This window comes from Ictalurus punctatus, chromosome 23 (assembly GCF_001660625.3).
Source record: "Ictalurus punctatus breed USDA103 chromosome 23, Coco_2.0, whole genome shotgun sequence".
NCBI classification, from domain to species: domain Eukaryota; kingdom Metazoa; phylum Chordata; class Actinopteri; order Siluriformes; family Ictaluridae; genus Ictalurus; species Ictalurus punctatus.
In genome coordinates, this window is record NC_030438.2 from 17580982 (window position 1) to 17593368 (window position 12387).

The window sequence follows — 12387 nt, forward strand, 5'->3', positions numbered from 1 at the left end:
GTAAAGACATTAACGTGTCCTAAAAGTACTTACTGATCACCCTCCTTTTTTTTTTTTTTTTTTTTTTTTTTAATAGTTTCCTTCCTCATGCTTTGCGCAGTGCTCGGAGAACAGCTCTGCTGCACAGAGGAGTGGAATCCTCAGTAAATGAATGCGTTTGCACCAAAAAAAAAACCAAACAAACCCCGGCTTATTTGCTCTCTCGACATGGGATTCAGCAGTGGGATGGTCATACATAATGCACGCTCGGAAAAAAAACCAAACCAAAAAAAAAAAAAAAAACTACAACCCCAAGATGAAGAGAAAGAAGCAGCGTAGATGTCACGAAACGTTAGCGAGGACCAGAGAGGAAAAGTGTGTGTGGTGTGGGTTGAGTGTTGTGTTAGACTTTTGCGAGGGAATAACTGTCGTTTTTGTACCTACGAAGATTCATCAGCGTGGGTCAGCTCACAAAAGTACTTACAAATTAGTTATATATATATATATGTGTATATGTATATATGTATACGTGTATATTATATCTTCTATATTGTATATGAAGGATGTAAAGGTATATAAATGTGCACAAAGTGTAGTGTGTAGCAAGCTCTCGTGTGTTATATATTGTATAGCGTAGATTAATCATGACTTTCAGTGCTCTGGATTTGCACGAATCGTATAATATATATATATATATATATATATATATATATATATATATATATATATATATATATAAAAAAATCTCTTGCCTTATCGTTTGAATTTACAGCCTCAGGTTCTCTCCTACGTATACTAAACACGAGAAGTATTTAAGAATCAGACAGGATTGAGCCTAGATCTCGTGCTGATCCCACTCAGCTGTTCTGCAGTCCAGATCTGAAGCAGGAACTTTCTTTCTTTCTTTCTTTCTTTCTTTCTTTTAAAAAAAAAAAAAATTCGGTTTCACTTATGACCAAGCAAAGCAGACCGGAACAGGCGACGGAAAGCCCCGTACTGTGCGTCAGTGCACTTTAATAAATCGGACCTTTGTAGAGACGTTCATGATCACGTTTATAAAAGGGTGATCTGGCTTTTGAATGTGTCTTCATTTGTTCAGAGGGAAACGGTGATTATAACAGATACGTATACGCGAGAGTGGGTTTAATACGATCGGACGTGAACGTCAGCGGAATAAACCGTGAGTAAACGGCGCCGTTCTGACCGATACGAGTCGGATCAAGCGCTCACTCGATCCGTATCTCTATTTCGGTGTTAACATTTTCATTTCCATATTTAATCTAAAAATACAACGCCACAGAAATCTCACGTTTTGTAAAAAAAAACAACAAAAAAAAACAACATATATTCTTAATCACATTTACACCTTCAACGCAAGCGTATATCACTGCTGCGTTGCTCACGACTCACACCGAATGGGGGCGAGATTGTCTAATAGAAACTCGAACGATCAGAATCAGAACCTTGACCTGACGACCCGACGCTCTCCTTTCGCCCTATCCCCAGGTGACCGTGAGCAGTGGAGCTGAGTCATGATGGACCATCTCAGCGAGGCGTGCCTGGGGAAGGAGAACTGCGAGCTGGTGGGTGGCTTGAACGACTCCAAGGGCCCCCCAGCCAAGATCGCGCGGCTGGAACAGAACGGCAGCCCTCAGGGACGTTCACGCCTGGGCAGCACCGGCGCCAAACTCTCCGGAGTGGCCTTCAAACCCTCCCCGCACCTGCTGAAGACCTCACACAAGAGGGGTGAGTCGCTCCGTCGGGTGCGTCTAACGGTATACCCAGCGTGCTGTGGAGAAAAACTCTAGAAGCCAGTAAAACTCATACTAAGTCTTATTATTATAAACAGACCGTTTAGAACCGCGCCGGCGCTGACCTGACGCTAGTCATGCACCGTGTTTTGAAGCATCCACGTCGCCCGTATTAAATATCACAGCGTCGTTCGGATATCATATGACATCATCGTACTGTGACTCATTTGCATTGTTTGAGATATCGTGGTATCTCAGAATCCTCATTTAAACCTTTATGACTGAAGTTGTGCACATTCTGACAAATTTATAAAAGCCACGTTCGATTGCGTAATATATTTAGAGAACAATAAAACATGACGTGGCGTCGTGTTGAAGGAAATTCAGATTGGACGGTGAAGCTAGGGCCGGGCGATATGACAGACATATCGTATCACGCCACTCGAGAGGGTATTTCTACGATACTCGAGGCATATCACGGTAGCTAACGACCTGTCTGCAAACCTTAATACGCAGAAAAATACACACACACGAAAAAACTTGTACACTGAGTTCGACGCTATTTTTTTAAAAATGCGTACAAAGACGAATAAGATTGAGTAAAAAATATATAAGTGATGTCAATCCATTCAGTAGCATTTAATTGACAATTATTAAAAAAATGATTAAAAAACATCGATTATTAAAAAAACTCAGAACTGTTACTGGTAATTATTTTCCTATAAAATGCCGTCGTGAAGCGTTTTATTCCTCTTATTCACTTTTAAATGTTTTCATTATTTTTTTTTTATTTAACTACGTTGAACGTCCAAGAAAAAGGTTAGTTCCTGCTATCGTGACTATACGAAGTTATACTGTGCTATACTGTATACTATACTATGCTATAACTGTCGTCACTATAGAAACGATAACGCGATGGAAAAAGCGCATTAACACAGCCTGTGATTTAGAGCTGGTCGCGTCAGAGCTGCTGACCAATCAGATTCGAGGTGGCGTAACGAGCCGCGTAGTCTTCACAGTCGTGATCGGCGACACGATCGTCCCCGTCCTCGTTTCGGAATACCTCCGACAAGCGTCTGCCGAACTTGTCCGTCGTAGCAGGTAGTAGTCGTTCCTTCCTTCCGCGAATAATATTCCGCACGGGCCGTAACGCGGCCGCGGGAAAACAAAGCTCGGGATTGATCCCGAAACGAACCTACGCAGCATTCTTTATTGTTAGATCTTTATCTGTTAAAATGCCGCCCTCAGCACATTGTTTGGGGATCGGTACGCTAGCCGATTTGTTGATTGTTTGCCAGAGGACGTTGGCCTCCTCAGGGAGGTCAGGCTCCAGGCTTCAGGGAACTTTATTATGATATGCTGCTTTAATATTAGCCCAAGTTTCTCCAAATTTCAGCGGCGGAGTGTTTCAGCTGGCTGGCATTAAGTGATATTTGCAGAGTAAACCCGAACACATGACGGCTTTGGACGGGGATTCGTTTTTTTCTTTCTTTCTTTTTTTTCCCCCTCTTCTTTTCTTTTCTTAATAGCACAGAAGTGTTTACACAGACTTGTAAGCCTCAGGCTATAGTATGCGTACAGAGGTGCCGCAAAGCATTTTGGGAAGATGAGTCAGTTCTACGATATACATACGGGAATACAATTTCCTGTCGCGGTTATTGCTAGAGCATTTGATGATTTTTTAAAAATAATATCGCTAGAATATTTTGGAGAAGTAGAAATACGTCATACGCATGATAATTACAGCACGTATTATTGTTATTGTTATTATTATGCGCTGTAACGCGAGGGGTTTTGTTTGAAATGTATGAAATGTAGCTATTAAAGGACGACATCTACGACGCGTCGTCGTTTAATGATTACAGAATGTAGGCTGATTATTGGGAAAATGGCTGCGGTGGAAAAAGTTATAAAGTATGCTATTATATTCTTGGGAAATGATGGTAAACGTTACTTTGTGTTGGATCGTGGTAGCATCACACCGCCATCGCATCATTGATTATTGTCCTAGAACAATATTCCCCCATGTGTTTGATTCATTACTTAGGAATATGTAAGTGTATATACATGTATAATCAGAGTTGACGATGCTGTTGACGTTGTGCTTCACGTTTCCTAGGTAACATGCTGCCCGTGTTCTGCGTGGTCGAGCACTATGAGAGCCCGATAGACTTCGACAGCAGGGAAGAGCACGCCGAATTCGTGCTGGTCAGAAAGGACATGCTCTTCAACCAGCTGATCGAGATGGCGCTCCTCTCGCTGGGCTACTCTCACAGCTCTGCCGCTCAGGCTAAAGGTGCGACACGTACATCACATCACACTCAAACTTCAACCTGGTAGCTTTCCGTATTACCACAGATATCCATTCTGGCAACATCGGGATCTATAAAGTGAAACGGTTTTGGAAACTCCGACAGCCTGTAAAGCAAATCCTGTTTTCAATTTATAGTCCGATAAAGTTTCAAAACACGTGCATATAAGGCATTAATGACGTATTTCATAATAATATAATACATGTCCAAACTTATAGAGTGGTCACATGGGAAAGGGGAATAAATTCTACGATATGGTTCTGAAGACTGAAGACTTTCCCGTTCGCATCGATCTCAACCACAAGTACACACTTTTCTAGCATTGTCCACTCTGCTTATCCCCAGAAGGGGATACGCGACGCGATCAAAGCGTGACATTCGCACGGAGCCAGCCGATTTTTAGACACCTTTTGACCTTTTGACTTTCGTTTTCAGAAATCCAGCCTAGTCAAGATTAAAAGCGAAAGGCAAACATTCATTCATCCGTTTAGGACGAGGTTTATCAGTCCGTATAGGATTCGGCAGAGTTTTTTTTTTTTTTTGGATTTGTTGTTGCCAAAAGTGCACGATTTTACTGCGTCTTTTTAGAAATGAATAAATAAAATCGCGATGCAACTTGCGAAGTTTTTTTTCGCGCTTTCTTTTTTGAATCGGCGAAATCGCGCCCGGACGAAATTCTTTCGCACGCTCTTTCAAAGTGAGGTTTGTCGGTGAACGGGACCGCCTGGCCCGACTCGCGTTCGACGCACGCGAATCGAAGAGGGCTTCTGCTTGAACCCGCGTCGCGATGACGTCAGACGACGCGACTCGGCCCGGATTTGCGTCAAATCTGCGATAGTTTCGAAAAAAAATCCGAGATTGCAAAATCGCAAAAATCCTAGAGGGACCGGGTTACGGTTCACGAAAGTTGTCGAAAAACTGAGAACGTTTTTTGCTTCGCCGCCGAAGCAAAAGTCCAGGGGGCGGAGCTGGATCTGATTCTCCTCTAAGCGCAACCTCTAACTCACACAACGCTGAAACACCAAACAGTATATTGATTAACAACACAGCCCTGAAACACGTCTAGCCGTCTTCACCCCCTGGACTTCTGGCTCGACACGAGGAGCCGGATCCGGTCCGACTCCACCCCTTTGGACATCTTATTAGTCGGGAAAAATCCTGATTGACGCACAGCGATCGCGAGCGAGCGAGGTCGTTCTGTCCTGCTGTACATACCTTCACGTTTAGCCTCGTCCTTAGCCTAGCTACCAGTAAAAAAAACAAACAAACTACTAACTAGCCGTTCTAACTAGCCGTTTTAACTACCTGCAAAAGAATCTTTTCTAGTAGCTTGCGACTAGCTAAACCACGTACAAAGTACACGTCCTAAGCAGCATTTAAATAGACGCATATAATATGTAGCGCTTCTTCTGTGTTGGTTGAAAACGAAACAAAACTGACAGGCTGCTAATGAGAGCAAATTGTTTACGAGAGCAAATTGTTTGTCAGACAGGTTCCTTTGGTTAACCATTATTTATAATTACCGGAAGATTTGACATCAATTATCATGTATTAGCTTTTCATAGTGCTGGATTTTTTCTGTCAGATTAGTCATGCGAATTTAAGCTAAATATGGAGTTGTGTGTGTGTGTGTGTGTATGTACAGCGTCTAACAGTGTGTATTTTTGCGTTTCAGGTATGATTCAGGTGGGCAAGTGGAACCCCGTTCCCCTGTCGTACGTGACCGACGCCCCCGACGCCACCGTAGCCGACATGCTACAGGACGTCTACCACGTCATCACGCTGAAAATCCAGCTGCACAGGTGCGCCTCGGCATTTAGCGCTTTACCCATAATCCCTCAGCCCGTTTTTACCGAGCTGTTTACTATCTCGTTTTTTTTTCTCTCTCTCTCTTGTCGGCGTTGGCTAGGACGCAGAAGGTTGTGTTTATTTCTAGCATGCTAGCTCATAACCCATACACATTCGTCTGTCGCTCTTCCGTTCCCTTCTCTTTCTCTCTCTCTCTCTCTCTCACTCGCGCGTGCTCTCTCGCCCCCTCTTTTCGCTCTCCTCCCCAGAGGGTCTGCGGCTGCTCAGCACGTTAAGGTCCTCCTGCTGCTATTCCACTTTAGTGTGTGTGTGTGTGTTTGTGTTTGTAAATATATTTACATCCGCAGAAGCATATATAAAGAACCACATCCAAAGCTCGCCTTTAGCTTCGCGCTAGCGTACAGAGGCCGTAATGAAAGGCTTTCGTTTTTTCGACGGAGATCGGCGGCGTCCTTCGTGCCGCACTCTCGCGTAACATTGTTTTCAATCCCATTCAATGGGCTTTATAAAAGATGCATATAGCACAGCTGCGACGTCGCCAATCATCCCTGGCAGAGAGGCTCGTTTTTATTAACCATATGCACGTAGGGTTTTTTTTTTTTTTTTTTTTTTTACACAGCATACGCCGGTTTGTTTTAATATCATACGGCGAAATGTAAAAAAAAAAAAAAATTCTTTCGCAGCGAAACGTGGTCTGTAACAGAACGGGTACGTCGAGCAGGCACAGCGAGCCGCAAAAGGTAGAAGTAACATGAAATATTAGTCGCCACATGCAGCTGATGTATAATTCATGCATCAATACAGCAGATGTGTTGTATAAAGTAATTAACTAATCAGAACAATCAGGAGAGAGAGAAAGAGAGAGGGAGCGAGAGAGAAAGAGAGAGAGAGAGACAGCAATCTCCAGATGCATCTGCTTGATGCGCCAAATGAAATCTGTCTGTCTTAGAGGGGCGCTTGCAGCAGGCCTGTTCTCTCTCACTCTCTCTCTCTCTCTCTCCCTCTCTCCCACTCTCTCTCTCTCTCTCCCTCTCTCTCGCTCTCTCTCTCTCTCTCTTTATGACTCTCTTTGTTTCTTTCAGCCACCCTGAATCACTCTCTCTCTTTCTCTCTCTACCTCCATCTGTCTCTCCATGCAGTTGTCCTAAACTGGAAGACTTGCCTCCCGAGCAGTGGACCCACTCGACGGTGCGAAACGCCCTCAAGGAGTTACTCAAAGACATGAACCAGAGCTCTCTGGCTAAAGAATGTCCCTTATCACAGGTACCGGAACCTTCCACCATCTTCTTTCCAGCCCTGCAGCGTTTTTTTTTGTTTTGGTTTTTTTTTTTTTTGTTGTATTGTTTGTTTTTTTTTTTAATTTATCGAACATCCAGACCCAGTGTGGAAAATCAATTATTACCGATTACCGTATTTTCCGGACTGCGGATATGCAGTTTGTAATTTCTTTCTGTTTGGAGAAAAGTTTTAGGCCCGCCCGTGTAAGCCCAACCTTCCCACTGGTGATTTCTGCTTCGTTTTGGGATCATTTGCGCTTGGTTTTAAAGCGGCAGTTCGTGATTTTTAGGCCTATGCTTTTGACTGTAGTAAAAACACTGACAACCCTCCCCTTGCCTCACGAACTGTCTCCACCCCTTTTTTGAAACTGTACGCCCCTTGGACTGCCTTTTGAGATGAGGGTCTGTCTGCGTCCTGCGAGACTACAAACCGTGCCTTTTACAAGGAACGCCCATTACAAGGAACGCCTACTGGCGACTCACACTACACAACATTCCCACGCCCACTCGAAGATAGGCGTGCAAATTTCGTCGATTTCGCTAACCCTGACTCTGACCGTATTCGATGTGGCCGTGACTTGTAACAGTGGGCGTGCTTTGTAAGGGGCGTGGTTTGTAATCCTGACGGATGTTTAACGTATTTGTCGAAAGGTGTAACTTGTAATAGCGGGCGTAGCTTGTAAGGGGCGTGGTTTGTAATCCTGCAGGACGCGGACGGATACGCTTGTCTTTTAAAGCTGTGCTTCAGCTGGGGGCGGAGCTTAATTTTCAGACCTATATATGCTATTTAACTCTATAGTCTATGTATGTATATATACATATATATAGTTAGTTGTTTTTTTTTTTAAGTTTCTTTGACATAATATAATTATTACAGGTCTGGAATCATGTCAAAATATTACAGACCGCACCTTTAATGTTTGCGTTTACAGTGAGTTTAATGTTGTTTTTGAAGTAGCAAAACTTTCACCTATGTGCTTAATCCATTTTGGTGATTTTTTATTATTATTATTATTATTATTATTATTATTATTATTCCAATATCATGTCATAAGCAGACTGATTTCTGCTGATCTTTGCGAGTTGAAGCTTTAATGGACATTTGGGACTGCTGTATCGTTAAATAACACATGATCACATTCAGTAACTCTAAATATCCTGGCTTGTTCTAAAGCACCACTGTACCGACGTGTTCAAGGCCAATGCAAGTAAGGAATAAAACAAGACGGTGCACAGTTATCATTTTTAATCAGACTTTTTTTATCCATTTAGAGTTACACTAACTGACGTCTTTAAAGGCAAGGTAGCTCTTAAACAGCTGATAAACAGTCGTTCCCTGTCATGTTACCGTGTCGGAAAACATCCCGTTACGAAGCGCTGACGTCGGAGACTCCTTCCATGGACGTCGAATAAACATCTCCTTACAGAAAACCCAATGAAATCCATATGAATAATTCGTTATCAATGACTTTCTTTGTTCTTAATCGGTTTATTATCAGCCTCGGACGACGCGTCCACCGTAATCGTACACTACGGCTACGACGAAGCGTATACTCGACACGCTCTGACCAATCAGAATCGAGAATTCAGAGCGCTGTGGGAGAAAAATAAAGACACGCATCCGACGTATGCACTGCGATAAGCGCAGGAACTGTCCGAGGGCGGAAGACGGCGTCTTTTAGTCCGGAAATTACGATTAATATGGACGCCCCCCCCCCACATAATCGGCACCAACAACCCGAACCCCCTCCCCCACCCCTTCTGGGCCAGTTATAGTCATGATGAATGTAAGTTATTGTTGTGGAAAAACAATAGCGGGACAGGAAGAACCTTTGTTTGGGGCCAAAGAGTCCCACTTGTCTTTTTTCAATTTCAATAAGTACCACACTCGCCCTCTATTCCTCCTTTTCTATAGCAAGCGTGCCGCTGTTGAAATGTTTTATAAGAGACAGCCGTTTTTATCAGCTAACGCATGAGAGAGCAATTCTTTCCCTACCTGTCCATGTGCATGTGCGTGTGTGTGCGTGTGTGTGTGTGTGCGCGTGTGTGTGTGTGTGTTGGAGGGGTGACAGTGTCCGGTTTTCGAAGCTAATCTTAAGGTGAACGTCTAAGTTCCAAATCGCTCATTTCCTTCACGTCTGAGCGACTGACGCGTTACCATGAATTACAACTTGCATGCAGCCAGGGAACACACACACACACACACACACACACACACTCTGTGGTACTGCGCCAAACATAGTAGTCTAAAGCAATTTCTCTTTTCTCCTCCATTGTTTTCTGAAATCTCCGACGCAGGAGGTCTTGTTCTGTTCCCACCGTCCGGTTTCTAACCTTCTTCTTCAGGTTGCCAGGTATTTCGACTCGAGCGCAAACCGCAATCCGTACCTCTCAGAGCCGAGCCGATCGATGACGTGACGTTAAATGAGACCGATTCGTTTTTAAGCTTTGTTATCCGGCGTTGTCTTCAGGAACTTGTCCTGGTGAGCGCCTCCATATTAAACATATCTAATAAAAACGTGCAGATGGATTAGATAGCAGCAGGCGGTTTAGCGAGCTGTAAATCTAACCGCTGCAGCTCGTTTCTAAAAACAGAGCTAGACCACTGGTATACATGTATATAGATAGGCATATTAGAGAGCGCTAAACCGATGATGTCATTCTGTACACATTGTTATGAAACCACGTTTCCTCTTTGTATGTCTATATACAGTACATGCTGCACATACAAAATATAATACCCCCTCCCCCATCACCACCACCACACGCACACATACACCCCAGTTTGAATTTAAACGCTGTAGCAAGGCGTTTGATGGAAATATTAAGTTATTGAACATTATGAAAGAAACTGATATTACGAATCATTAGGTAGGTTAGCCAGGTCATTTGGCAAGGAAAGTGACTCGGGCATATTATAAAACATCACCGCGGCAGTCGTACTTCATCTCGTGGCTGAGTTTAAAATGTAAGACTTTACGTTATTTAATATAAATCGAAAGCAAACAACAATTATCCGGACGTTCTCTGGAGAAAATAACATTCAGAGTCTGTTAACGTAAAGAAGGTGCCGTAAGCCCCGCCTCTTCTCTGTATCGTAGTCACAAATGTTTCTGCCCACCCGCTAGGCTTGCTGCAATTGGCTGTTTGTAGTCAGAGGGGGGGAAAAAAACACACGTGAAGGAGTTTGCGATTTTACGATCGCAGAAATGAACCCAAAATCAAGCAAGCTCCACGATGTTCGAGACGCGTCACGACGCGCATTCGGTCAAAGCCCTCGAGTGCACGAGTACAGCTACACGGCCGGATTCACCGACGACAAACCTCACCGAGAACGACGGTGCGAAAGCGATTCCGTGCGATCGCGATCTCGCCAATTCGAGTAGTTTATAGAAAAATCCGCAGCAGAATCGAGCGTTTTTTGGCCGCGACGATCACAACGAGAAAAAAAACAAAACTACTCCGCGGAATCCCGCACAGCCTGCGTTAAAAAGATAACACCGTGAACGATGGGAAAATTTCCGAAATGTCGGCACCGGCGAAGGTCGCGAGTGCCGCGCGGTTCTACGTCTAGAGACTGTAATTCAGTCGCGTTTAAGCGTGTTTTTTTTTTCTGAAAGCGTGCGAGAGCACCGGGACATGTCGAACGAACACGTACGTCTGCCAGGCGCTTTCATCGAAAGCGATTCCCTCCAGCTGAGAGATAACGGCCTCACCCAGAAGCCGCTCTCGTGCGTGAGATTTGATCTCGCAACCTTCCGAACAACTCGCACAGAGCCTTAACGGTCGAGCCACCGGTGCCTGCAGAGCTCAGCATATTTACGGCGCATGATTGGCAACTTTTATAGGATTAACTTGTCCTTGATATTCAGGACGTTAATCCTCACACACAACGAGGAAGGTTAACAAACAGAGTATCGGGAGAATTAACCGGCGCCGGAGCCCGGGGGGGAGCGAGAGGCTTAAAAAGAGCGTCTTTTGTCCGCCGTGTTGTCGAGCGTTTCGATTTATTCCCCTGCGCCTGGCCTTCGAATGCCTCCGCAGAGAAAGAAAGGAGGAAGCTCCAGAATGTATCGAGTGTTCGGGTCGTTCGTAGACGACTAGACGTGAGAGCACACCTTTGGGTCAGCGCCGGCTCGTCGGCGGGATTCTAAGCGTCGGTGAGTCACGTGTAAATCACGTGTAAGTGTTGGTAAAGAAGCTGTAATTAAGACACGGCGGGAAAAGGAGAAATGAGGCCTCCCCTACAAAAGGAGAACTAAAGCAGAACTAAAGAGAAAGCGATGGCAGAAAGCGGCAGAGCAGGACGCGGCACATTTTAGGCTCCGAGCAGATCGCTGAGCATGATAGCACCCTAGCGAGACTTCCTGGCCTTGCTGATAACGCCTGGAGATGCTTATCACTTAAAGGGCCTCGGCCTCTTCCCGATTACCTGCGGACGAAGGTCACGTTCGATCCGTTCCCTTCTTCCTTCAGCCGTTCACACGGCGTCCACGTCCTAGCGTGCACACGCGCTAGAGTTGATTAATGAACGGCGTTTATTCTAACATCTGTGTCAAAAGCAGAGGGATGCAGGGGAAGGGAGGGGGGAGATGGATGCGTCACAGCGACCCGCACAACAGGCCCGGCTGTCAGCGGAATGAAAGATTCCACGCATTTTTTGCGTAATTATTTGCACACCTTTTCCAATCAGTCGACGCATAAATCTTCATTCCGGCCCCTCCCCTTCCCGGGTCGGGTCGTTATCGTCGGGAACGGGAATGCGCCGCTCTCTGTTTTTTTTGTTTTTTTTCCGAACGCGAGCGCATCTGATAAGTTAGCGCAGAACATACACGTCGAGGAGAAGGAAGAGCGGATTCTTTCTGACTGCACCTTATCCTCCACAGCTGTGCGCACACTAGCAATAAAGGTTAATCGTCCTTCTCAAGCATACACAGCAGCCCCGGTCTTCACTGAGCCGTTACCTTGCCATCCTGCCCTGCCACACTTCAGCTCAGAGCATATCCCCATTTGTATGTATTTATTTATTTATTTATTTATTTTTTGTGGGGGGGGGTTCTTAAGAGTGTCAATCCGCTCCGTTTTGAACAGCACCTCGCGATGACCGGCCGCGCCGAGTCCGTGCCGCGTCGTAAAACCCGCGCCGAACGAGCAGCTCGAGTCGATCGTCCGCGACGACGGAGGCGTGGCCGTCCCCGGGCGCTCGTACTATACGGAACGATAAAAGCCGCTAGACCTGTAATTTCAAAAACAGATGGT

At 45.0% G+C, this 12387-nt stretch overlaps 1 protein-coding gene across 14 annotated transcripts in view; it reads left to right on the forward strand.

The window, feature by feature from the left end:
* The window catches only part of LOC108256553 (DNA-binding protein SATB1), a 56841-nt gene that overhangs the window by 10942 nt on the left and 33512 nt on the right, over nucleotides 1-12387 (forward strand). For 9 of the 14 annotated variants that reach the window (XM_047150124.2, XM_047150123.2, XM_017453544.3 and 6 more), the window contains exons 2-5: nucleotides 1486-1725; nucleotides 3850-4026; nucleotides 5718-5844; nucleotides 6934-7114. In XM_047150124.2, the coding sequence (XP_047006080.1) occupies nucleotides 1512-1725; nucleotides 3850-4026; nucleotides 5718-5844; nucleotides 6934-7114 (699 nt within the window). In that variant the 5' untranslated portion in view covers nucleotides 1486-1511. The remainder of the gene's footprint in view (nucleotides 1-1485; nucleotides 1726-3849; nucleotides 4027-5717; nucleotides 5845-6933; nucleotides 7115-12387) is intronic. The other 5 variants (XM_047150126.2, XM_017453546.3, XM_053674864.1 and 2 more) reach the window with 1 other exon arrangement.